The 26,922-nt window shown below is 39.1% G+C and overlaps 1 protein-coding gene across 2 annotated transcripts in view; it reads left to right on the top strand.

Annotated features, from left to right (window-relative positions):
- Positions 1-23,126, top strand: part of LOC126260879 (cyclin-Y) — an 84,750-nt gene extending 61,624 nt beyond the window's left edge. For both annotated transcript variants that reach the window (XM_049958320.1, XM_049958321.1), the window contains 2 exons: positions 21,273-21,425; positions 21,544-23,126. In XM_049958320.1, coding sequence (XP_049814277.1) covers positions 21,273-21,425; positions 21,544-21,832 — 442 coding nt within the window. In that variant the 3' untranslated portion in view covers positions 21,833-23,126. The remainder of the gene's footprint in view (positions 1-21,272; positions 21,426-21,543) is intronic.
- Positions 23,127-26,922: the final 3,796 nt, after the last annotated feature.

The following is a 26,922-nucleotide window of genomic DNA, read 5'->3' as shown; positions in this document are numbered from 1 at the left end:
ACACCCATTCCTCCTTGCGGGGAACTTCAAGGCACATAACGTGCTGTGGGGCTCGGCTACCATTTGCTCCAAGTGTTGGATGATCGAGTGACTCGTCCATTCTGAGAATATCTGCCTTCTCAATGTGGGTCAAATGACACATTTTTCCACAGTTACAGGGTCTTTTTCAGCCATTTACCTTTGTTTTTGTTCCCCAGCTATTGTAGACTCAGTTCAACGGGAAGTGGCTCCAGATTTACATTCTAGTGTCCACTTCCCAGTGTGGATCAGTCTGCAACTAGGATGGTGGCTGATAGGAGACTATGAAGATGGGTGATACAAAGGGCAAATTGGTTGCAGTACAGTTGACAGGCTCTTTTTGAACAAAAGGATTATGCACAGGAGACAGTGGCCCATATCACTTGTAAGATCCAACGTAGTAACCACCTCAGATAGTGGCCTGTATGTTGGTGGAATGAGGACTTGTCGATTGGCAATCAGAGCCAGATGAGCAGCTCTGCGGAACTTCAAACACTGTCCAACTACAGACAATCTTTATGCCTTCAGATCTGTGAGAGTATATGCGAAGTGAGTGATAAAAGAACAGAAGAGGACTTCCTGTAGGGAATTCATGACTTCTATTAATTGGTCCACTTCCACTGCGCAAGTTTAGGAATCAGTAAGGCGGATTTCAGGCAAGGGTAGTACGCATCCTGTTACAGCCTTGTCAAGTAATGAGGTCTCGGTGGACACGCCAGAAGACATGGGTCAGGTTTTAGCTGAACACTTTATTGTTACTACATCATCCAGACAAGCTCCTGCTTTTCAGGTGTTCCGCAAGACTGCAGTGATGAGGAGCTCAATTTCTTTTCGCATAATGAGGAAGTCTATAACCTTCCGTTCTTCGTGTGTGAACTGGAATCAGCTTTGTCTGCAGCCAGAGACACTGCTCCAGGACCTGTTGAGATCCATAATGCCATGCTTAGTCATCTGTGACCTGAAGTGAAAGGACAGCTACTCTCTTGTTTCAATGAGATCTGGTTTGATGGACAGTACCCTACAGCTTGGAAGGAGGCAATATTAATTCCATTCTGGAAAACAGGCAGGGACCATAGCACCCCTAACAGTTACTGGAGTTTAGTCCTTAACAGTTGTATGATTAAGACTCTCGGATGCCTGGTCAACCGCCACCTTGTCTGGCTGCTCGAACCCCAAGGTCACCTGAGCCCCTCCCAGTGCAGTTTCAGGCACTGCCGTTCAACCCTTGACAATTTAATTCTACTGGACAGCGATATAGGTGTCCTCCTTATGTCAAAACCATTCGTTTGAGTGTTTTTTGACCTTGGAAAAGCATATGACACTACTTGGAGGTACAACATCCTTCGCCAACTTCATGAATGAGGATTACATGGACGCTTGCCAGTTCTTATCCATTCCTTTCTCGAGGACCGGTATTTTCGATATCGTGTTGGCATTGCCATGTCTGACCGCTATGTTCAGGAGAATGGGGTCCCCCAGAGCAGTGTCATCAGTGTCACATCATTTGCCATCGCTATCAATGGCATTTCCCTTCCTCCACAGTCAGGAGCCCTGTCAAAGACTCTTTATTTGTGGATGACTTTGCAATCTTGTACTCTTCCTCTGACATTATATCGATGATGAGGCGGATACAGCTGACCATTAGGAGGCTGAAAATCTGGGGTAGGGCAACAGGTTTTTGGTTCTTATCCGCGAAGCCTACGTGTGTCAATTTTAACCGTGCTTGTCGAAGTTTTAACCAATCAATGCTCACAATGGGGGGCAATATTGTACATTTTCAAGACACTGTGCACTTTTTGGGTTTATTATTTGACTCGAAATTATCCTAACTCCCACACCTGAAAGACCTACGAACAAAGGGCTTCCAGTCATTGAATATTTTGAACTGGCTTAGCGGAAAAACATGGGGAGCTGACAGATCCCTCCTCGTGCAGTTTTATAGGGCTTTTGTTCAATCACATTTAGATTACGGCAGTGTGGTCTACAGCTTGGCCCGTCCTTTCTACCTCAAGATATTAGATGGTGTCCACCATGAGGGCATTCGAATATTGACTGGAGCCTTTGGGACCAGCCCAGTTCCGAGTCTGTGTGCAGAGGCTGCTGAACCATCACTCTGGGTTCGCCAACATATCCTTTTGGCTCAGTAGGCACTGAAAATCTCAACATCCCCTCAGTCATTGACATTTAGTTCAGTGGTTCAACTCACCTATGAACGGCTGTTCAGGAATCGGACCCACGCGACCAAGCCACTTGGGATATGTCCTACAGACTGTCTCAAGGATCTGGATCTCTCGGCCATCAAAATACACAGCCTGGGATGGAATGCATTGCCGCCTTGGCGTCTTCAGAGGCCCAGAGTGATTTTAAGCTTGACACAGTACAAGAAAACTTGTACTCCAGATTATGTTTTTAGAGCTTTGTTGTTTTTGTACCACAATTTTATCGTTGTTCATACAGATGGATCCCAGCAAGAGAATGCTCTCGGTTGTTCTGCTGTTTTCCCTGATAGGGTTTTTAAAGTGCTTCTTCTGGAACAATTTACAAATTATGATGCGGTATTATATGGCATTCTGATTGCATTGGGGAGGGCTCACAGACATCACTGTACAAGGTTTCTTGTCTGTTCCGACACTCTTAGTGCACTGCAAGCACTTCACCAAATGTATCCAGTAAACCCGGTGATTCAGCTCATCCATGACTCCTTACAGCGGCTCCAACACTGTGGCAATGAGATGATCTTTTGCTCAGTACATGGCCACATTGGGATAAAGGGCGACATGGCTGACAAAGCCGCCAAGGAAGCATGTTGGGATGGTGCTATCCATCAATGATCCATCCCATTGCACACCATCATCTAATTTTGTGACAGATGCATCATACGTCAGTGGGAGACTGAATGGTTGTAGGTTACAGACAACAAATTGTGGTCGCTCAAATCGACCACAAAGGCTTGGTGAAGTTCGTGTCAGCCTCACCGCTGGTAGGAGGTTCTGCTTACCAGACGACTCATTGGGTATAGCCCTTTAACACATGGCTTCCTCCTCCGGCAAGAGGATCCACCCTCTTGTGAAGTTTGTGGTGTACCACTTTCAGTTAAGCATATTGTGGCTATGTGTGTACTATATACTGATAGTAGGGCAGCTCTCAGTATTGAAGGGATTGCCCACCATCCTTGCAGATACTGATTCCAGTGTTAGAAAGGTGGTGAAATTTTGTGAACTGTCATGCCTCATCCTTAAATTGGTGGGGAAGAGCAGCAGACTTTAATACATTATAAACTGCTCCACATGTGGGGACAGCCTTCATCCTCACCCATGAGATTAGCATGCTGACATTTCATCAGGGCACTGATGACCATGATGTTGAGTGCCCCTCAACCCAAATCATCGCCGCTGTCGAGGTCAGGACCAAATGGTTGGAAATTAGTATTTCAGAGGGTACAAGATTGTGAATGAGGGGGGTATGTATGAAGCATGTGTTTGTAAACTGCTTATGTTTCATAACAAACAGCTGCTTGCAATGTCTGTGTTGTTGATACTACCTTTAAAAACAATACACAACTGCCTGTGATGTTTCCATGGTGGAGCTTTGCTGCTGTTCATAGTTCATGACTGCTTGTTGAACAAGCAGCATTAGTTGACACAGGAACTTGCTGACCTAAGTGTAATGTATAATACAGCAAAATTGCTTAGCTTGGAAAGCCAACAGCTGTACAGAGAATAGCTTTATAGCAGGTATCATACCAGTTTTAAGAAATTAATTGCGACTGATGGGGGGGGGGGGGGGGGAAGCTACAAATAGCTGTTAGTTTCTTGCCAAGACTGGTGCACACACAAGAATGTGAGGAGATGTTTTGGACCCTTTGGAAGAAAATTCCACAGTAAGAACCTGTCGCTTTATTCACAAAATGCACACTTCATACAATACACTGTTGTGAGTTCTCATGGAGCAGCAATTACATCCTTATCGTAGACAAAGTGTGTGGTCAATAGATCCAAATGATTTTGAATTAAGAATTCAGTTCTGTTTGTGGCTTATCCATTGATGTTGTTTTGTTTTCAGATGGGTAGTTGTCATTTTTAGCAGTCAGTATGATCTGAAGCTGCTGTTACAAGGTGTAAGTTGTTCAAGTCACTAGAAAGATTAATGATTTTTTTTCCAATCATTTGTTACTTATCTCAAAATACTTATTTTAAGATATTCTACCACATGTATAATTTTCACCCTATAGGTTTGGGACGACATGTAGGTAGTTATCACAGTTTTATTGAATCATACGTATGTCGATAACATGAGAATACTTTCTATACACTACAATAGCAAAGTATGAGTACTTACTGTACACATCTAAATCAAACAATGTGCCTGTAAGGTGTAAAATCATTATGATCATCAAGAAGTGTAGAAACCTCATGAATATTAACAAATATGTATTTACATAACCAAACAATGGAAAATCCAGGATGAAATGTAACAATATTATGAGAAGGAAAGTTGTTACTCACCATGTAGCAGAGATGCTGAGTAGTAGATAAGCACAACAAAAAGACTTTCGGCCATTGGTCTGTCGACAATAGACACACGTGCGGACACACACACACACACACACACACACACACACACACACACACACACGACTGCACTCTCAGGCAACTGAAACCACACTGCAAGCAGCAGCACCAGTGCATGATGGGAGTGGTGACTGGGTGGGGATAAGGAGGAGTCTTTTTATTTTTCTCCTTTTCCCCACTGCCCTCCCCACATCTCCCCTGCCCTCCGTCTAAGCTGCAGCACTTCACTGTCCACCACCCCCACCATACAATCCCTCCCCCTCCCTGCCCCAGCCTCCTCCTTATCCCCACCAAGTCGCCCCTCCCCTCATGCACTGGTGCTGCTGCTTGCAGTGTGGTTTCAGTTGCCTGAGACTGCAGTTGTGTGTGTGTGTGTGTGTGTGTTGTTATTGACAAATGCTAATGACCGAAAGCTATAAGTGTGAAAGTCTTTTTGTGTGCCTATCTGCAATTCAGCATCTTTGCTATATGGTGAGCAGCCACTTTCCTTCTCATAATATTGTTATATGCAATATGCGTGCATATACGATTACAATAGGATGCATTACCTTGTGGTAAATACATAATGTCTTGTCTTTATGGTAAACAGATTGTCATTTGTTTGTGTTCTAAAATACTAAATTATGAGAATGACCTCTCTTGAAAATACATGTAAATTCCATCACCAGATAATTTTTTCTATCAGTTGTATGTGAAGCGCTATGTCACATGTCTCACTACATTTATGAGTTGTATAGGACACTATCACAGTAAGAAAAAAATGGAAATGCTAGTCATGGCAAAGTGTCTCATAGTGTAGGTCTCTTGTTTCTTCTAAGATCATGCCTAGATAGATCTGTGGCATGCACTTACTCTGTGCATTGAACTCTCCGTAACAGTATAAAAGGAAACAATGTCTATACAGACAAAAATTGATGCCATTTTTGTGAACAACACACTGAGCAAGTTGAAAATATATGTAATGGGTCTAACAAGGAGAGGTCACCAGTGATGGGATTGACTTTTTAGAAAAACAATCTATATGGTGATGTTGGGTTAAGGTCTCAAGTATCACACTCTGTAACCATTCATCCTGTTGAGGCCTCGTTTTTGAGTAATAGACAGAAAAAATTTTGGGGTTTTGCATGATGCGCTACAGCTTTCAAAAATGAATGTTATAAAGACTAGTTACATAGCTTAATTGACAAAGTACAGTCCTCACACGAGTCTTGTCAGCTGCTGTGAAATTATATTTCCAAATCATTATCAAAATGACTTTCGTCAAAAATTTTATTCAATTAATTGTTTAAGTGTAATGTATTTATTTCCGTTCCTTTGTCATATCATTTTAATAACCATATTAACTTTTTCAGTTGCTCTCATTTTTTCTTCTTGTCGTTCTTTTTCCACATGGAATCTGTGCGCATGTGAATTTAATTATTTGTATTCATCTACCATAGTATTTAAACATTTGAAAATATCTATCTGTTGCTTAAAGAACAAAAGATGAAATAATCTATTTATGTTGACTGTGCAGTGGTGTTAATAATGTAGTTTTTGTTACAAGATGTACATTTTTTGAACAGTAATGGTCAAACAAACATTTAAAACAAACAATGGAAAATCCAGGATGGAATAATGACAATATTATGAAAAGGTTAGATTTTTACTCACATATAGAGGAGATGCTAAGTTGCAGACACGCACAACAAAAAGATTGCTATACATTTGAGCTTTCAGCCAAAATGCCTCCTATTAAAGTAGAAAGTGCACACAATTCATGCAAGCACAGCTCACACAGCTACGACCTCTGTCTCTGACCACAGAGGCCAAAAGCTCAAATGTGTAGTAGTCTTCTTGTTGAGCCTGTCTAAGACTCAACTACTCCTCTGTATGGTGAGTACCAATCTCTCATTTAAACATTTAAAGCATCAATTCTTATTGCACTATGGACAGAATAATGCAGATGAAGATTTAATAAATGCAATAACAAGATGAAAATATAGCATTAAATCACCTGAACAAAGACTACAAGTGCAAAAAGATTGATACGAAGAAAAATGAGAGCACCCGAAATGTTAATATGATGGTTAAAATGATGTGATAGTGGTATAGGAATGAAAAAACTCAAATTAAGACAATTAGTAACTGAATAAAAGTATGATCAAAGTCATTTTGATAAAGATTTAAAAATAAAAATAAAAAATTTAAAGCACCTGAAGAGATTCAAACCCACATCCTTCTGCATGTGAAGACTGTTCCTTAACTGTTACACTACACAACCAGTCAACATTCCTTTTTTAAAGATGCAGAGCATCATGTGAAATTCCAAAATTTTTCATTGGTTGCTTGCAAACAAGAGCCCACCTAAACCACTGTATAGGTGGTTTCAAAAAGTTGATCCTGCCACTGGAGGCCTCTCTTTGAAAGGAGATACTAACATATCTTGTCAGTGTTTAGTCAATTTACGTACAGGAAGACAGAAAACTGCAACCTGAAATTCTGTATATAAATTTATGGATTATACATCTTCCCCATGAACCATGGACCTTGCTGTTGCTGGGGCGGCTCGTGTGCCTCAGCAATACAGATAGCCGTACTGTAGGTACAACCACAACGGAGGGGTATCTGTTGAGAGGCCAGACAAACGTGTGGTTCCTGAAGAGGGGCAGCAGCCTTTTCAGTAGTTGCAAGGGCAACAGTCTGGATGATTGACTGATCTGGCCTTGTAACAATAACCAAAACGGCCTTGCTGTGCTGGTACTGCGAACGGCTGAAAGCAAGGGGAAACTACGGCCGTAATTTTTCCCGAGGGCATGCAACATTACTGTATGATTAAATGATGATGGCGTCCTCTTGGGTAAAATATTCCGGAGGTAAAATAGTCCCCCATTCGGATCTCCGGGCGGGGACTACTCAAGAGGATGTCGTTATCAGGAGAACGAAAACTGGCGTTCTACGGATCGGAGCGTGGAATGTCAGGTCCCTTAATCGGGCAGGTAGGTTAGAAAATTTGAAAAGGGAAATGGATAGGTTAAAGTTAGGTATAGTGGGAATTAGTGAAGTTCGGTGGCAGGAGGAACAAGACTTCTGGTCAGGTGACTACAGGGTTATAAACACAAAGTCAAATAGGGGTAATGCAGGAGTAGGTTTAATAATGAATAGGAAAATAGGAACGCGGGTAAGCTACTACAAACAGCTTAGTGAACGCATTATTGTGGCCAAGATAGATACGAAGCCCACACCTACTACAGTAGTACAAGTTTATATGCCAACTAGCTCTGCAGATGACGAAGAAATTGAAGAAATGTATGATGAAATAAAAGAAATTATTCAGATAGTGAAGGGAGACGAAAATTTAATAGTCATGGGTGACTGGAATTCGAGTGTAGGAAAAGGGAGAGAAGGAAACGTAGTAGGTGAATATGGATTGGGGCTAAGAAATGAAAGAGGAAGCTGCCTGGTAGAATTTTGCACAGAGCACAACTTAATCATAGCTAACACTTGGTTTAAGAATCGTGATAGAAGGTTGTATACATGGAAGAACCCTGGAGATACTAAAAGGTACCAGATAGAGTATATAATGGTAAGGCAGAGATTTAGGAACCAGGTTTTAAATTGTAAGACATTTCCAGGGGCAGATGTGGACTCTGACCACAATCTATTGGTTATGACCTGTAGATTAAAACTGAAGAAACTGCAAAACGGTGGGAATTTAAGGAGATGGGACCTGGATAAACTGAATGAACCAGAGGTTGTACAGAGTTTCAGGGAGAGCATAAGGGAGCAATTGACAGGAATGGGGGAAAGAAATACAGTAGAAGAAGAATGGGTGGCTCTGAGGGATGAAGTAGTGAAGGCAGCAGAGGATCAAATAGATAAAAAGACGAGGGCTAGTAGAAACCCTTGGGTAACAGAAGAAATATTGAATTTAATTGATGAAAGGAGAAAATATAAAAATGCAGTTAATGAAGCAGGCAAAAAGGAATACAAACGTCTCAAAAATGAGATCGACAGGAAGTGCAAAATGGCTAAGCAGGCATGGCTAGAGGACAAATGTAAGGATGTAGAGGCTTATCTCACTAGGGGTAAAATAGATACTGCTTACAGGAAAATTAAAGAGACCTTTGGAGAAAGGAGAACCACTTGCATGAATATCAAGAGCTTTGATGGAAACCCAGTTCTAAGCAAAGAAGGGAAAGCAGAAAGGTGGAAGGAGTATATAGAGGGTCTATACAAGGGCGATGTACTTGAGGACAATATTATGGAAATGGAAGAGGATGTAGATGAAGATGAAATGGGAGATACGATACTGCATGAAGAGTTTGACAGAGCACTGAAAGACCTTAGTCGAAACAAGGCCCCCGGAGTAGACAACATTCCACTGGAACTATTGACGGCCTTGGGAGAGCCAGTCCTGACAAAACTCTACCATCTGGTGAGCAAGATGTATGAGACAGGCGAAATACCCTCAGACTTCAAGAAGAATATAATAATTCCAATCCCAAAGAAAGCAGGTGTTGACAGATGTGAGAATTACCGAACAATCAGTTTAATAAGCCACAGCTGCAAAATACTAACACGAATTCTTTACAGACGAATGGAAAAACTAGTAGATGCCGACCTCAGGGAAGATCAGTTTGGATTCCGTAGAAATACTGGAACACGTGAGGCAATACTGACCTTACGGCTTATCTTAGAAGAAAGGTTAAGGAAAGGCAAACCTACGTTTCTAGCATTTGTAGACTTAGAGAAAGCTTTTGACAATGTTGACTGGAATACTCTCTTTCAAATTCTAAAGGTGGCAGGGGTGAAATACAGGGAGCGAAAGGCTATTTACAATTTGTACAGAAACCAGATGGCAGTTATAAGAGTCGAGGGACATGAAAGGCAAGCAGTGGTTGGGAAGGGAGTAAGACAGGGTTGTAGCCTCTCCCCGATGTTATTCAATCTCTATATTGAGCAAGCAGTAAAGGAAACAAAAGAAAAATTCGGATTAGGTATTAAAATCCATGGAGAAGAAATAAAAACTTTGAGGTTCGCCGATGACATTGTAATTCTGTCAGAGACAGCAAAGGACTTGGAAGAGCAGTTGAACGGAATGGATGGTGTCTTGAAGGGAGGATATAAGATGAACATCAACAAAAGCAAAACGAGGATAATGGAATGTAGTCGAATTAAGTCGGGTGATGTTGAGGGTATTAGATTAGGAAATGAGACACTTAAAGTAGTAAAGGAGTTTTGCTATTTGGGGAGCAAAATAACTGATGATGGTCGAAGTAGAGATGATATAAAATGTAGACTGGCAGTGGCAAGGAAAGCGTTTCTGAAGAAGAGAAATTTGTTAACATCGAGTATAGATTTAAGTGTCAGGAAGTCATTTCTGAAAGTATTTGTATGGAGTGTAGCCATGTATGGAAGTGAAACATGGACGGTAAATAGTTTGGACAAGAAGAGAATAGAAGCTTTCGAAATGTGGTGCTACAGAAGAATGCTGAAGATTAGATTGGTAGATCACATAACTAATGAGGAGGTACTGAATAGGATTGGGGAGAAGAGGAGTTTGTGGCACAACTTGACCAGAAGAAGGGATCGGTTGGTAGGACATGTTCTGAGGCATCAAGGGATCACCAATTTAGTATTGGAGGGCAGCGTGGAGGGTAAAAATCGTAGAGGGAGACCAAGAGATGAATACACTAAGCAGATTCAGAAGGATGTAGGTTGCAGTAGGTACTGGGAGATGAAGAAGCTTGCACAGGATAGAGTAGCATGGAGAGCTGCATCAAACCAGTCTCAGGATTGAAGACCACAACAACAACAACATACGAGGGCAGTTCAATAAGTAATGCAACACATTTTTTTTCTCGGCCAATTTTGGTTGAAAAAACCGGAAATTTCTTGTGGAATATTTTCAAACATTCCCGCTTCATCTCGTAGAGTTTCATTGACTTCCGACAGGTGGCAGCGCTGTACGGAGCTGTTAAAATGGCGTCTGTAACGGATGTGCGTTGCAAACAATGGGCAGTGATCGAGTTTCTTTTGGCGGAAAACCAGGGCATCTCAGATATTCATAGGCGCTTGCAGAATGTCTAAGGTGATCTGGCAGTGGACAAAAGCACGGTGAGTCGTTGGGCAAAGCGTGTGTCATCATCGCCGCAAGGTCAAGCAAGACTGTCTGATCTCCCGCGTGCGGGCCGGCCGTGCACAGCTGTGACTCCTGCAATGGCGGAGCGTGCGAACACACTCGTTCGAGATGATCGACGGATCACGATCAAACAACTCAGTGCTCAACTTGACATCTCTGTTGGTAGTGCTGTCACAATTGTTCACCAGTTGGGATATTCAAAGGTTTGTTCCCGCTGGGTCCCTCGTTGTCTAATCGAACACCATAAAGAGCAAAGGAGAACCATCTGTGCGGAATTGCTTGCTCATCATGTGGCTGAGGGTGACAATTTCTTGTCAAAGATTGTTACAGGCGATGAAACATGGGTTCATCACTTCTAACCTGAAACAAAACGGCAATCAATGGAGTGGCGCCACACCCACTCGCCTACCAAGAAAAAGTTTAAAGCCATACCCTCAGCCGGTAAAGTCATGGTTACAGTCTTCTGGGACGCTGAAGGGGTTATTCTGTTCGATGTCCTTCCCCATGGTCAAACGATCAACTCTGAAGTGTATTGTGCTACTCTTCAGAAATTGAAGAAACGACTTCAGCGTGTTTGTAGGCACAAAAATCAGAACGAACTTCTCCTTCTTCATGACAACGCAAGACCTCACACAAGTCTTCACACCCGAGAGGAGCTCACAAAACTTCAGTGGACTGTTCTTCCTCATGCGCCCTACAGCCCCGATCTCGCACCGTCGGATTTCCATATGTTTGGCCCAATGAAGGACGCAATCCGTGGGACGCACTACGCGGATGATGAAGAAGTTATTGATGCAGTACGACGTTGGCTCCGACATCGACGAGTGGAATGGTACCGTGCAGGCATACAGGCCCTCATTTCAAGGTGGCGTAAGGCCGTAGCATTGAATGGAGATTACGTTGAAAAATAGTGTTGTGTAGCTAAAAGATTGGGGAATAACCTGGTGTATTTCAGTGCTGAATAAAACAACCCCTGTTTCAGAAAAAAAATGTGTTGCATTACTTATTGAACTGCCCTCGTACATCTTATTGCACAAATCTGTGCATTCACTGAGGACATTGTCTGTGTGTTTGGTCATGTTAGGGTATACCTCTATTTCTTCAAAAATAATCAATACTCTTAACTTTCTCTGCTGTGTGAGAATGGTCATGTTCTTAGTGAAATTATTAACAGAATGCTTGTGCTATCTTACGTAAGCACTAAATGCTGATGGATTGGACTCACTAAAATCAACATGATCTCTAAACCTTGTTTTTAAGTTACTGCTGGTTTGTCCAACATGAGCCTTACCACAGTCACTGCATGTCATTTAGCATACTATAGATGTTAAATGTCTGGTGCACATTGAATATATTGCAAAGTGTTTTCTGTCTCCAGACAATAATTTGTAGATTACTTTCCTGAAACTATCACCTTATCTTACCAAAAATGAGATCCCAGCATGGTACCTTTCTTTCTTTGGTTGACTCCTACATAAAATGACATGATCTCTACTCATAGTTTCTTCCTTCTGTTTCTTAGTGAATAGTTTCATGGCTGGGCTGGGCCAGAACCATTGTTAAATACTATCACCTTCAGTGTGCGTAATTCAGCACTAACATTTGCCACACGTAAAGGCTATTTGGTTATCCGGTCAATCTCCAAATGGAAATATGGTTTGCTATGGGATTTTGGATGGAAAGTTAATTACGCAGTCAGATGTATCAGGATTTCAGAATACATTGAACAGGTGGGCATCCCATCCCTTATGTCCTCAGATCCAAAAAATTGATACTGCCATTGTCCTCTGTGGTGAAGGAAATATTGCTATGTAGCATATTAAACAGTTGAAATCAAACAGTGGGAACTCCAGGGCTGAATATCAACAATGTAAGAAAAAGCTAGATTGCTACTTACTGTAAACAGACAGGCACAATTAAGATACTTTCACATTAGCTTTTGGCCACAGCCTTCATCAGAACAAGAAAGAGAAACACACACATTCATTTACACAAGGAAGCATGCCTCATGCACATGACTGCCAACTTCGGCAGCTCAGAGGTCAAGCTGCTGGAGATGATGATTTTTTTTGTGTGTGTGTGTGTGTGTGTGTGTGTGTGTGTGTGTGTGTGAACTTTTCTAGTCAAGTAATCACAGAGTTCAAAGCACTTGTTTTCAGCATAACCTAAAATTACATTTTGCCATAGTGCTGATAGGCAGTTCCGCAGATCCAGCGTGTCTTTTGTTACCATATGTGGCCATTAAAGATAAAATAGTTATCTCCAATTCCTCACCTCCATCTTATTCAAAGCAATATACTAATTGGAATCATTTTCTCTGCAAAAGTACCTGCAAAATATATCAAGTTTTAAATCTTCAAAATGGTATTGATGCTATATGCACCACAAGCAACTGAAATTATTTTATTTATCTTTATTCATCCAAAGATCATCTCACAATGATATAAGGACTGTCAAGGTAATACAGTGCAAATCAGTAGCTCAAAATATACAGCACACAGAATGCATAATATGCTTTATGAGAATAGGACAGGTGGTCAGTGATATTGGCCAGTTTGTATTTTAATGTCAAGTTTTGTCTGAATGCTCTAATGCAGGAAGTATATGACAGAGCATTTCCTAAAAGTAAAAATAATAGGTGTAGAATAAATTGTGTTTTAGTTACAGAAAAACATATGAAAGTACTTCATCTTGCTTTGTCTTTCTGGATTAGTGGGTGTTTCTTTGTAGGAACAAATTCATTTTCGTATTTACTCATCGTTGTTCTTCCTACACTATCATTCAGTTTTTGATCATTAGTGTGTTGATAGCCATACCCTAAGAAGTTTATCAATTGAATCATTTAAAGTGTAAAGACATAAGAAGTACTTGGATCCACAATTTCATTTTTAAATCTGCAGTAATAAATAAAACATTCACTTTCTTATGACTCATTTTTTGCCGACAAGGATATTAACTGAATGGAAGAGAAGAAATCTGTTGTATTACTGCCAGCAGATAACAAGGACGTAGTGATTTATCAGTACTGAATATTAAAATTAGCCTTTTTGCTGTATTTTTCCCTACTCCTTTGTTATTGAAAGATGAAAAATGGATGATTGTGAGTAGACACAGGGTATAATAACTCATAAAAATATGTGGAGAAAATACAGAATCCATGTATTGAGCACACATGAGGATATATGGGGGGACAAGCAATACCAAAAGTATTGTAGTTTTGGTGTGGGAGATAGTGCACAGTAAGTACTTAATGACTCCCTTCATGTAAAGGTGGTCTTGAAACTTTGCTTTCTAGGGTAGTTTGCTTCTGTATTAGTATGTTTGCTACTAGTTCAGTTCCTTCAGAATTTCTGTGTCACTCTCACATGCATCAAACAAACCTGTACTATTCATGTTTCCCTTCTATGTATACATTCAATATCACCTGTTTCCTATTTGATATGGGTCCCACACATTTGAGAAATATTCTTGGATGATTCGAACAAGTGTTCTGTAAGCAATCTCCATTGTAGGCCAATTACATTTCCCTAATATTCTGCCAATGAACCAAAACTGTCACATGCTATACTTATGACTGAACCTATGCAATCATTCTAGTTTATAGCCATACAAATTGTTACAACCAAATATCTATATCTATACTTCGCAAATTACTGTGAAGTTCATGGTAGTGGGTAGATCCCATTGTACCAGTAATTAGGGTTTTTTCGCATTCCATTCACGTATTTTGTATGGAAAGAATGATTGATTGAATGCCTCTGTGCATGCTGCAATCATTCTAATCTTGTCCTCACAATCCCTATATGAGTGATATGTAGGGTGTGTAGTATATTTCTAAAGTTGTCATTTAAAGCTGGTTCGTGAGACTTTGCTAGAAGACTTTCTTGTGATAGTTTACGCCTATCTCCAAGAGTCTGGAGGTTCAGTTTCTTCAGCATTTCTATGACACTGTCCCATGGGTCAAACAAACCTCTGACCATTCATGCTGCTCTTTTCTGTATATGTGCAGTATCCCCTGCTAATCCTATTTTGCACATGTCCCACAAAATTGAGCAGTATTTTAGAAATGCCACATTAGTGATTTGTAAGCCATCTCCTTTGTAGACTGACTGCGCTTCCCCTATATTCGACCAGTAAACTGAAGTCTAGCACCTGCTTTACCCATGACTGAGCATAAATGATCATTTCATTTCGTATCCCTACAAAGCGTTACACCCAGGTATTTGTATGAGTTGGCCAATTCCAGCTATGGCTCATGGTTCAAAAGACAACACACAAATGATGACAGGCAAAGATTAGTAGAGATTCATGTGTCTGTGTAAAGATCTATGCGTGAAGTGTACAACAGCTATCACTGTCATACCTTGGGTAAAGAGATGGGGGAGAATCTGATAAAAATTCTGGTCCTATGTAAAATTGCCAAGTACGTTTAAGGCTTCCAGTCACTCACTTGTTGACCTGTCTGGTTTGGCGGTAAAGAATAGCAAAAGGTAGGTTGAAGCTTTGAATTCCCTGCTTAAGAAATCATTCATGCAGGAGAATCGTACAAACTTACCATCATTTGACTGTTGCACAGAGTCCCATATGGACAACAAAGTAATAAGAGTCCCTAGCATAAAGAAACAACTAAGAGTTGAAAACAAATAAGTCACCAGGTCCGGATGGAATCCCAACGAGTACTCTACATCATTGGCCCCTTACATAGTTTGCATTTATCGCATATCTGCCGACCATTGCAAAGTGCCAATCGACTGGAAAAAAGTGCAGATGACTCCTGTACTTAAGAAGGGCAAAAGAAACGACCCACAAAATTACAGACCCATATGCCTAACATTGGTTTGCTGCAGAACTCTAGACCATACTCTTGAGTTCAAATATAATAAATTCCCTAAAAACTGAAAAGCTGACATCCATGAATCAGCATGGCTTTAGCAAGCATTGCTCATATGAAACCCAGCTCGCTCTATTCTTACAGGATATACTGCGAACTATGGATGAAGGGCAACAGGCTGATTCCATATTTCTAGATTTCCGAAAACTATTCAGCACGGTGCCAAACTGCAGACTGTTAACAAAGGTACACGTGTATAACAGGTTCCCAGATATGTGACTGGCTCAAACTTCTTAAGTAACAGAACCTAGTGTGTTGTCCTCGACGGTGAGTATTCATCGGAGACAGGGGTAACATCAGGAGAGCCGCAGGGAAGTGTGATAGGGCTGTTGCTATTTTTCAGATATAGATAAATGATCTGGCAGACAGAATTGGCAGCAATCTGCAGTTGTTAACTGATGATACTGTTGTGTACAGCAAGGTGTTGAAGATAAATAACTGTAGGTTGATACAAGGTGATCTAGACAAGATTTCTAGTTGGTGTGATGAATGACAATAGAAAAAGGTAAGTTATTGCAGATGATTGGGAAAAGCAAACCTGTAATGTCTGGATATGGCATTAGTAATGTCCTGCTTCATACATTCATGTTGTTTGCGTATCTGGGCATAATGTTGTGAAGCGATATGAAATGGAACAAGCATTTGAAGATTGTGGTAGGGAAGGCGAATGGTCGACTTCGGTTTATTGAGAGAATTTGAGAAAGGTGTGGTTCATCTGTAAAGGTGACTGCATATAGGATGCTGTGCAACCTATTCTTGAGTACTGCTCAAGTGTTTGGGATCTGCACCAGGTCAGATAGAAAGAACACATCAAGCAATTCATAGGCGAGCTGCTAGGTTTGTTACCAGTAGGCCTGATCAGCATGCAAGTGTTACGGATATGCTTCGGGAGCTCAAGTGGGAATCTCTGGAGGTAAGAATACATTCATTTTGAAGAACACTACTGAGAAGTTTAGAGACCTGGCATTTGAAGCTGGCTATAGAACGATCCTACTGCTGCTGCCAACATACACTCACATAGTGACAACATAGACGAGAAATTAAATATCCTATGGAGGCTTATAGACAGTTGTTTCCTCCTTGCTCTATCTACGAGTGGAGCAGGAAACAGCCAGTTGTGGTATAGGGTACCCTCAGCCATGCACCTTACAGTGGCTTGCAGAATATGTATGTAGATTTAGATTGATATTATAGTCATAAGATACTATATTTTTTGTTTTGTGAAGTGAATGGTTTTATAGTTATCAAAATTTAAAGCAAGTTGCCAATCTTTGCACCACTTTGAAATCTTACGAAGGTATGACCGAATATTTATGCAGCTTCTTTCAGATAGTACTTCATTATAGATAACTGCATCATGTGCGAAATGTCTTGGGGTTACTATTAATATTGTCTGCAAGATCATTAATATACGATGTGAGCAGCAAGGGTTCCAACATATTTTCATGGAGTGAACCTGAAGTTACTTTTACTTCTGTTGATGGCACCCGATTCTAGGTAACGTCCCATGTCCTCCCTACCAACAGACCTCAGTTGAAGTCATAAATTTCAGTAGATGCATAACATGGCCATATTTTCAATAATAAGCATAGGTGTGGTACTGAGTCAAAAGCTTTTTGGAAATCAAGAAATAGTGCATCTACCCAATCGCCTTGATTCATGGACTTCAGGATGTCATGAGAAAAGTGTGAGTTGGGTTTCTTAAGATTGGTGTTTGCGGCCAGTTCACATGAAAGAGGTCATTCTGTTATTTGCAGTGGTACAAGGAATGAATTTGGGCAGTAATCCAGTATTTTCCTTTGTGAAAGAACATTTGAAAACTCAGTTCAGGATTCCTGCTTTTGCTGTGCTACCCTCAGCTTCAATTTGTGTTAAATAAATGAATGTCTGGACACTAACTTTACCAATAACAGCCTTCACGTATGACTATAATTTCTTTGAGATGTGTGTGAGAGATTTCTACAAATAGTCTGCTACAGTAGTTATTGAAGGCTTCACAAATTGTTCTCATGACAACCAAGCACATTTCATGAGCTTCTTTTTGTCTTCAGCCGTATGCTTTGTTTTATGAATGTTATGCAGCACTCTCTGTTTAATTTAAACATTGTAATAGATACATATCTATCAAGTGTATGGTCACCTATGCTCCTAAACCTGATCACATTTCTTTTACGTGCAGATCTCCAGAGCTAAATGTTTAAAGTTCCTTATTGAGGTATGATACTGCAGTCTCTTTATCTAGTTTTCTGAATATGTAAATCCTGCTATTGTTTTTTTTTCCACATGTAGTGTGGTAATCATTGTTGTTACAAGTACCTCATGGTCACTGACACCAGTTTCTATGTGAACATCCTAAAAGAGGTCAAATCTGCTTGTTGCTGTTAGACCTGGTATATTTCTATCAGGAGTGATCTCCTGAACAATCTGTTGTAGGTACTTCTCAGAAAAGGCCTTTAGCAGTGTTTTGAGAGATATATTGTCATACTCACCACTAGTGAAACTGTAATTTCCCCAGTTGATTGCTGGATGATTAAAGTCTCCTCCAATGACAACAGTGAGATTTGGGGAACTTATGTACCAGTGAACTTAGGGTTTGCTCTAAAATGTTCAGTTAGATTTGGAAGTGAGTCTGGTGATTGATGGAAGGATCTGAATGAAAGTTTATGCCTACCCTTGATACTGAGTCTTGCCCAGATGATCCTTGCATGCAGCTTCAATTTCCAACTCAGTGGATTTGCGTTTCATGTCCACTGAAACTGATATACCACCTCCATTTACCATTAGCCTATCTTTTTAATATACACTTGAAATCCCCCTGCCCCCAAATCTCACTGCTGTCAATCTCAGGTTTTAACCAGCTTTCTGTACCTAATATTATGTGAGCTCCAATGCTTTGTAGGAATGCTTCAAAATCTGTAATTTCATTGTGAATGCTTTGGCAGTTAATTGCTTGTAGGGAGCATTTCTTTGGCTCTTATACTAACACTTCTGTTCCCCTACAGATATCATTATGTGTGTAGAGTAGCCTAATCTGTATTAAAAAACTACTTACGTGCAACTCACAGTCAGGTAACTTGGGTGCAGCCTGTGATTTACAGTGCAGACCTGACCCAGTTGGGGGATCCTACAATTCCCAACACTATAGTGCAAGTCCAGGATATTGAAGTCTCGCTTGTCACAGAACCATCAAAATCTCTGGTTCAATCCTTCCATGCAACTCAGAACCAGGGGAGGTGATCAGTTTTGGCGACAATACTGGAAATTGTGAAATTTGTTGAAAACCATGTGACCAAGGCCTCTTCTCACCCTTCTCTACCAGTTGCCAGAATGATCCAAGTAGGCATGAGGCCTTCCGGCACATGGTTTGCTTCCCGTAACTTTCTGCAATTTCCATAAGGGTTACAATTATTTGCCATATGTTTGAACAGCTGACTATTAATAGACCCTACTGTTTTTGCATTTGCTTCCTCTTGAAACAAGGCACAGTAGGTTTCACATCAGGTGAAGTGAGTTTCACTTTCAGAGTAAGACAGTATGTCGAACTTGTTGCGTAGGGGAATTGTATGACACTCACACTTTTCACTGTTCGCTGTTTCCCCTGTAGGGCACACAGCCACACCACTGACAAGCCCCTGGAAGTCGTGCACAACTAGTTCAGATCTGTAGAGGAGACAGGAGAGGATAGTATTTGAGGTGCCTTGATATTTCCCAACTCTCAGGAGCACTCCTGACACACCCATCTGCAGCAGCTTCAGATTGTTTGACAGTAGTCGTGGCAGTTTCCAGCTGCTTTCATATGTCAACTAACTCATCCCTTGTTTGAGAATTGCATTCACGGCGTGGCTGGTGCAATGTTTTACACAAAAGTAAACAAATAGCTGTAGTGTAAACATGTTGATTCTAGAGCTATTAAGCTAAAAGTAAATTTAATTCCCTGTAAGAATTTCAAGCAGTTAATATACAAAATGAGATTTCTGTTAAGGCAACAGAAAAATCTAGAATAAAAGTTAGTAATTTTCTTAAACATTTTTGACGTAGGTGCTAACAATCTTGGAAGTAGCACTCAGTTTTGATTAATGCAGGCAGTATACACACCTGTTGAAAACGTAAGGTGACAATTGTTGGACTATATGAAAAAACATATGAATTAGTTACAAACTATGGCGTGCACTCACTTCATTCAACATGTAAATGTCACTGCAGATAATGCTTGCCATAATTGGTGATGAGGTGGCACAGATGAATAGCGAAATATTGCATGACCCACTGAAGTGTCAGAACATAGATGCTGTCAATGACTCCTGAATTGCTGTTTTCAGCTCTGCAATGGTTTTGGGGTTTTTGCTGTACACCTTGCCTTTAATATAGCCCCACAAAAAGGAGTCACTATTCAGATCTGAAGCCAGTCGAGGCCCATGCCAGTGTCCTCTGGGTACCCCAGAGCCAGATTGCAGTCCCCAAAGTGCTCCTCCAGGACATCAAACATAATCCTGCTTTGATGGAGTTGAGTTTTGTCTTGCATGAATCACATCTTGTCAAAATTAGGTTCACTTTGGATGGTGGGGATGAAATCATCTTTCACACCTTCATGCACCGTTTGGTAGTCACCGTGCCATCAAGGAATATCGCACCAATTATTGCATGACTGGATGCTGCACACCACACAGTCATCCATAAGGGGTGAAGAGACTTCTTAATCATGAAATGCAGATTCTCAGTCACCCAAATGCGCCAATTTCGCATACATGAGCATACTAATTCCCATCATGCCCCCCCCCTGGCCAACCGTGCAGTTGGAACATCCTAACAAAAACTATGCAGATTTTATTTCATATAGTTCAATAATTGTTACCCTGTATGTGCTACAATAATTAAATACAAATGCTGTTTGCTATGAAATATGTTATGCACAACAGTTACAACTTCCAAAAATTCTTAAAAATGTATGTTTATTTGTGTTGATATACATTGAAATTTGGGGTGATTGATTCTTTGGATGAGGATAGTACTACTCACATTATATAAAGCACAAAAGAAATTTTTTACATCACTCATCATACGAAAGTTGACAATATATCACAACAGACAGAACTAGTATTTGATACACTAGACACGAAAAGCACATTTAAATTATATATCAAGTTTTTGGACCAAAATTTTTGAGGTGATGTTTTATTTTATTCATACACAAAGGAAATACCAGAAGTTGGCTTATACATGTAAATATAAGTTAGTAAACACGTGAATTGCACAGATTTTGTCCTTAGCTTGTTTCATAACACATTTTACATTAGTGCCAAAAATGAATATTGTAGCGTCAGTACATTACACAAAACTGACATAAAATATGGAGTGCAACAATGCACATCTTCCACTTGTGGTGGCTAACAATACATAATAAACAAAAATTGAGAACAGGACACACACACACACATACACACACACACACACACACGATCAATCCTGGAGCCAAAGGAAAAAACATTACATGTCTAGAATTTCAGCTGAATACATATGTTGACATAATTAGTATGAAATAAAAGTAAATTGTAACTGCCTATAAAATTCACTTGTGCAGCTACCTCTATAAACACCTTCTTATACATCTTCCATATCTTAACATCATTCAAGAAATGCTTTCTTACATTTAGTGTTACCTTTGTATTAGACTGCTGACGTATGCTGAAGTCGATATAACCCCTGCCAATTGGAAAAGAATCGTTCTTGGAGCAATCTTATTAGCATCAAAAGTATGGGATGATCAGGCTGTGTGGAATGTTGATTACTGTCAAATACTGAAGGACATCACTGTAGAAGACATGTGAGTAGCAAGCAGTTTAACTCATAGTTACTTAATTAGCAGATATTCTACAAGTTTTTTTTTTTTTTTCGTGGAATGTTTGTGTATAGCGATATAACTGAAAAATAACTTATTTCAGGAATGAACTTGAGCGGCAGTTTCTGGAAATGTTACAATTCAACATTAATGTTCCCTCCAGTGTTTATGCAAAGTATTACTTCGATCTCCGAACTCTAGCAGAGGCAAACGATCTTTCATTTCCTGCTGAGCCACTCAGCAAAGAAAGAGCTCAAAAGCTAGAGGCTATGTCACGTGTCTGTGAGGACAAAATAACGGCAGAGGCATTACGTAATGGACACAAAAAATGGTCAAGTATGGATAATGTGAGTACTGGGGGACCTAGACGCAGTGTAGCAATTCTTTCGTAACACAGTGAGTTTTGTCTGTTGAGTTGCACACTGCTTGAAGTTTGATAACCATGTGTTAATGAAATGAGACCACTGAAAAAAGGACTGATGTATACGTCCAGTCTTATTTTTCTTGCCGATGACTTTCATCATGAGATGTATTATGAAACTGTCAGACAAGCAGTGTATGAAACATCTACATTTTAAACACATTGTACTGGTGGTGATGCAACGAAGTTATGTATGAATGACTGAAAATTTTAAATAAGTTTTATTTGTCAATTGTATGTATACAAATTACCAAAGGATGTTTCTGCAATACAGGTGCTGTGTTGCTGTTAAGAGGAGGATAAAATTTCATATTATATTTCTTTTTTATGTAAAGATTGTTTCTTCCAAATCCTGTCTTTTTTTCCAGAAATTATTGGAAAGTATCCAACATAGTTTTTATCTTTTGTATTGCCTTGTACAGTAAACAAAGTAATTTAAAGGTTTGAAATTTTAATATGACTGTGTAGTCATGCAGTGATGTAATGGCTGTAACTTCCTAACAGTAATATGTTGTCAGTTGTAGGCAGCTGAAATTGTATTGAAAGTCAGTACATATATGTAGCACAACATCAGCCATCTTTTCTGTGATTAAATTTTGTTATTTTAAATACCAAAATATTTTACTGGTAATTGTTAGCAAAAATTTTATGCGTCTTTGCTTATTAAGAAATTTATTGTATTTGCTATATTTTTGATTGCTGTAACTTTCAAAAAATATGTAATTATTTAATTTTCCCTAGGGAAGGCATTTATAGTGTTTCCACAAATACTTGTATATTTTTGTAGAACTTATATGAAGATTTTTTTAATGTGTTGACAAGTCTGTTTCATTCCTTTGCTTTTATATATATATAAAAAATAATGCACTAGGGCGATAATTTTGTTTGCCCATTACAATATTATTTTGTTAAAGTGATGTGTCACTTCTTCCACTATTCCTTCGGAAATATGTCTTGAAAATTTCATAGTGCGGAATATATAAAAAGAAATAGCACCTTTTTCTATGAAGTTCAGTTCATAAAATGTAAATTATCAAATCTAATTATTTGACATGATTTGTCGAAAATTTTAGTTCATTGTCTCTTTGATTCTCTTGAGTTTACAGAACAGCAGTTTGGACCTCAGAAATGGATACAGATTGCTATTCTCCTAAGAGAATTATTTGCTTTAAAGTAATTGTTGTGTATGTGACCTGTGCCAGACTTTTGTAATGAAACGCCTTTACAGAAATTTCATATTGAAATATATTTTTAAATTGCTTGAAGTTTAGTTGTAGTTCTTTTTGTGTGCCAGTTATGCATTGTGAAGAAGTGATGTTACTTTTCTGCTTCAATAGACACACTTCTCACAAGCAGTGAGAAGTGCGTTCTGGGGGCAAAGTAATGATTTTGCTCCAGAATTACTTTAGTTGCTCAAGAGTTTCTATCACTGGTGTATTGTTATTGATGGTGCACTGAGAGATTTTTTTCTCAGGACTAAAGCCTGCCAAAAAAAGGTCAGTGTTCCTGACATAGAACAAAAGCGAACAGCATTTAAAAGATGAGGATTTAGAAATTCTTCTTCATAAGCTGCCAGCAGAGGTTGGTGGCTAACAAAGTTGAAAGCCTAAGAAACAACTGTACAAAATGAAATTGTGCCAGTTTGTAATGACACTGACTGAGTTATAACTTTATTTACAAAGCTTTATAAATCAATGGTTAGTGGTCTCCTTTGGCCACAATAGTTTTTATGAGCAGCTCTGCTGATTTTGTTGGAAATGTGTGCAAATCACCTTATATTATCACCGCATAAAGGAACACATGTAGGTACTTACCAATAGCAAACATTTTGTCGAATCGTAATTAAATACATATTTCTGTTTCCAACAGTGATGTAGATGTCAGTGTTTTGGCATTTCTGTTCATGTTACATTTGGAGATAGTAAAATAACAAGGGATATCTTGCAAATTAAAAGCATGTAAGTACATTGTATTCATGATGACACCTTAGAGACAGTGGAAATAGAAAAAGATTTTGTTACTCCCGTATAAGAAAAGAAAAAGTAGGAAAGATAGCTAGCTGCCCTTGCACATTATTCAATATGTGTATAATGTATTACATGAATGAATGTCAAAGCAAGCTATGTTGTGTAACTATTTTGAAGTTGTGCACCTCAGTAATTTTGAGATTGTATGTTGCTTGCAGCTCATAATGAGACTGGCAGAGGACCAACAATAAAACAACATTGTAGTACATCATCACACATCATCTGTATCTTCCAGTGAACAGACAAGCTAAAGACAGAGACTGTAATAGATAGCAATAGTGATATTTGTGGAGGCTCTTGTGGTAGTGTTAAAAATTCTTCAAAAAGAAAGTAATTCCATTTCATTTTATGAAACTGAAAGTTACTATTTCTGCACATGGTATTGTGACAGTTACTCCAGCTCTTCTTAAACATGGAACAGAGAAAGGTGGTGAGTGGGGCGGGGGGGGGGGGGGGGGGGGGTGCATCCAAAACAATGACTACACATTATGGTAAGAGTCTGAAAGAATGAACACAACAACCCACATAATATATGCCATTTGAGGTGCAATGAAAAGCATAACAAAAATGATTAAATGTTACACAGCTGGAGGTGTAATTTTTTATGGATGCTAAGATTTAGTTAGGTGATAGTGGCAAAGAATATGTTCACTATATCGTTTTCCAGTACTGCAATCTCAAGGAAGACACTAACAAGCCTAAACATTAAGTTAAGGGCAGCAGGTATTTTGTTTGGTTTAACAATAGCTTTTGACTGTGTGGACCATGAAGTATTTTTGCACAAGTTGGAGCATTACAGGATTGTGGAGAAAGCTCACTTCATATCTGGAAAGTAGAAAGCAGATGTTGCCCTTCAGTCTCAAAATCTCACAAGGATTGAGATCATGTGAAGTGTGGGTTGCCACATGTTTATGGTCTGAGGTTATTGCGCTTCTTGGTATATATCGATGAACTGTGAACATAGCAGGTTGACTCAAAAAATTTTCCCTTTGCAGGTGCACAAGTGTTGAGAAAGTCACAGAAGGGAAAGTAAATGATCTAGCTAATAGGGTAGTTGATTATATCACATGTGGCTTTCAGAAGACAAATTAAAGCTTAACTGCAACAAAACACAGTGCATATAATTTGTCATGGAACTATTGTAAAAGTGAAATTTTACTATCTCGAGGAGGTCAAACAATCTGTGAAACTGACCATTTTAAATTCTTAGTTCTGCTGAGGTAGATGAAAATCTTTCTTGGAAGTATCACATTCATACATTCTTGTGCAGAATTTGAATGCTCTTATCTTCTTTTTCATAAGGATAATCTCTGTTGACTGTCACACTGAAACATTAAGGCTTGTTTATTTATTTCCAACATTAACTCCTGTGGTACATATTTTGGGGTAGCTCTGTGCACACACTGAGAATATTATTTGAATTACTTTCCATGCTGAGAAAAAATTTAAATTTAAATGAGAATTGTCCAAAATAAACTGACAAACATAAAGACCTATTCACTACACTGATATAGACTGTGCATACTGGACAATGCACAAATGAAAGGAAGAAACATTTAGCAGTAATTCATTATTGTGGTACACTCTTTTTTTTCTGCAACAGTGTCTGCTGATGTCACTCTTAAACTCTGTGGTTGCCTTTTTATAAACAGCTAACTCGATCTTGGTATGAAAATTACATAATATTTTATACCTAGCATGAGGCTGAAGGAGCTAAAAGATGGAAATCATAATGGCAATGTATATTTTCAGATACACTGATTGATCTCTGTCTCTACCTACAGGTGTGGTGGACAGACAAAAACTGCCGTATAACTACAGCATTCAGGAAAATAAAAATTTTATATTACTGATTATAAATTAAATCACGTGCACATATGTTGACTATGGCGTGACAAACAGAAGAATAAGATACAATTACCAGTGGTTAACTCCAGTGTTTGTACAAATAGTTCCATTGCTAACTAATAATTGTAGTCATGAAGTACAATATTTTCTTTTTAATATTTATTTTCTAAGAAAAATAATGAAATGTTTTTGTTGTAATATTCCACTACTGTGTAGTACACAGCTAACCAATTGTTACTACCAGCATACTGCCTCCAAATTCCATATTTGTTAATCCAAGGTTTGGAATGACAATTCCTTCCCTTCATCAACTGTGCAATGTATTTTTCTGTTTCTTATATGTCAAGTTGATTGGTGAAATAACTGCTCACAAGTCGCAGAAGCTAAAAATTGAACTACAGTTTAATGTTGTGTATTTTTAAATTACTCGGATACTGCAAGAGGTAAATAGACATCCCCTCGCTCTTATACAGCAGTATTATTGTTCTTGGGTTTCTATTTTGAGTTAGATAAAACTTTAAAAATGTATGAAACTCCCCGAACTCTTTCTACAATGTTGTTCACTACTTGTTAGTGATACTTGAACCTTTATTCCTGCATGCAATTACAGGAAAAGGTGTCAATATATAAAAGCTGACTGGCACTGTGTACAACTATCTACAGAATGTAAAGCTTTGTGGCCTGACAGAGTTAGTTTAAACAAACAGAAATGAAAATCAACCATGGCTGTAAATGCTAATGACTGGTGACACGTACAGTGAACATTCATTCTTAGGCTTATACCTTTGCATTTCTAAAACTAATGTTGGAAAGTAATGGGACACTATGGCTGTTATATTTTCTGAGAACATAGTGCTGTACTGTATGGCTTGAAGGTGATGTCATCCTCCTGGGTAAAATAATTACCTATTTGGATATTCCAGCACAGAATACATAGCAGAATTTTATCATCAGAAGAAACAGAACTGGTATTCTTTTGGTCAGTGTGTGGCTTTGAGGTGGGTTAGAGAATTGAAAAACAGAAATTAATAACTATAATGGAAATGCCTGGGTGGAATAATAAATGAGATAAGGGAAAGGTAACTGCTCATATATACTGGACCAATGTGTGGCACATAGAAACACTAACAGAAAACAATATTTACACTAGCTTTCGAGCTTTTGAACTATTTCTAGCAAAAGTGTT

The sequence above is a fragment of the Schistocerca nitens genome, chromosome 5 (assembly GCF_023898315.1).
Source record: "Schistocerca nitens isolate TAMUIC-IGC-003100 chromosome 5, iqSchNite1.1, whole genome shotgun sequence".
Lineage (NCBI taxonomy): Eukaryota > Metazoa > Arthropoda > Insecta > Orthoptera > Acrididae > Schistocerca > Schistocerca nitens.
Note: the sequence above shows the minus strand (reverse complement) of the source record. Positions and strands in the feature narration are given on the sequence as shown.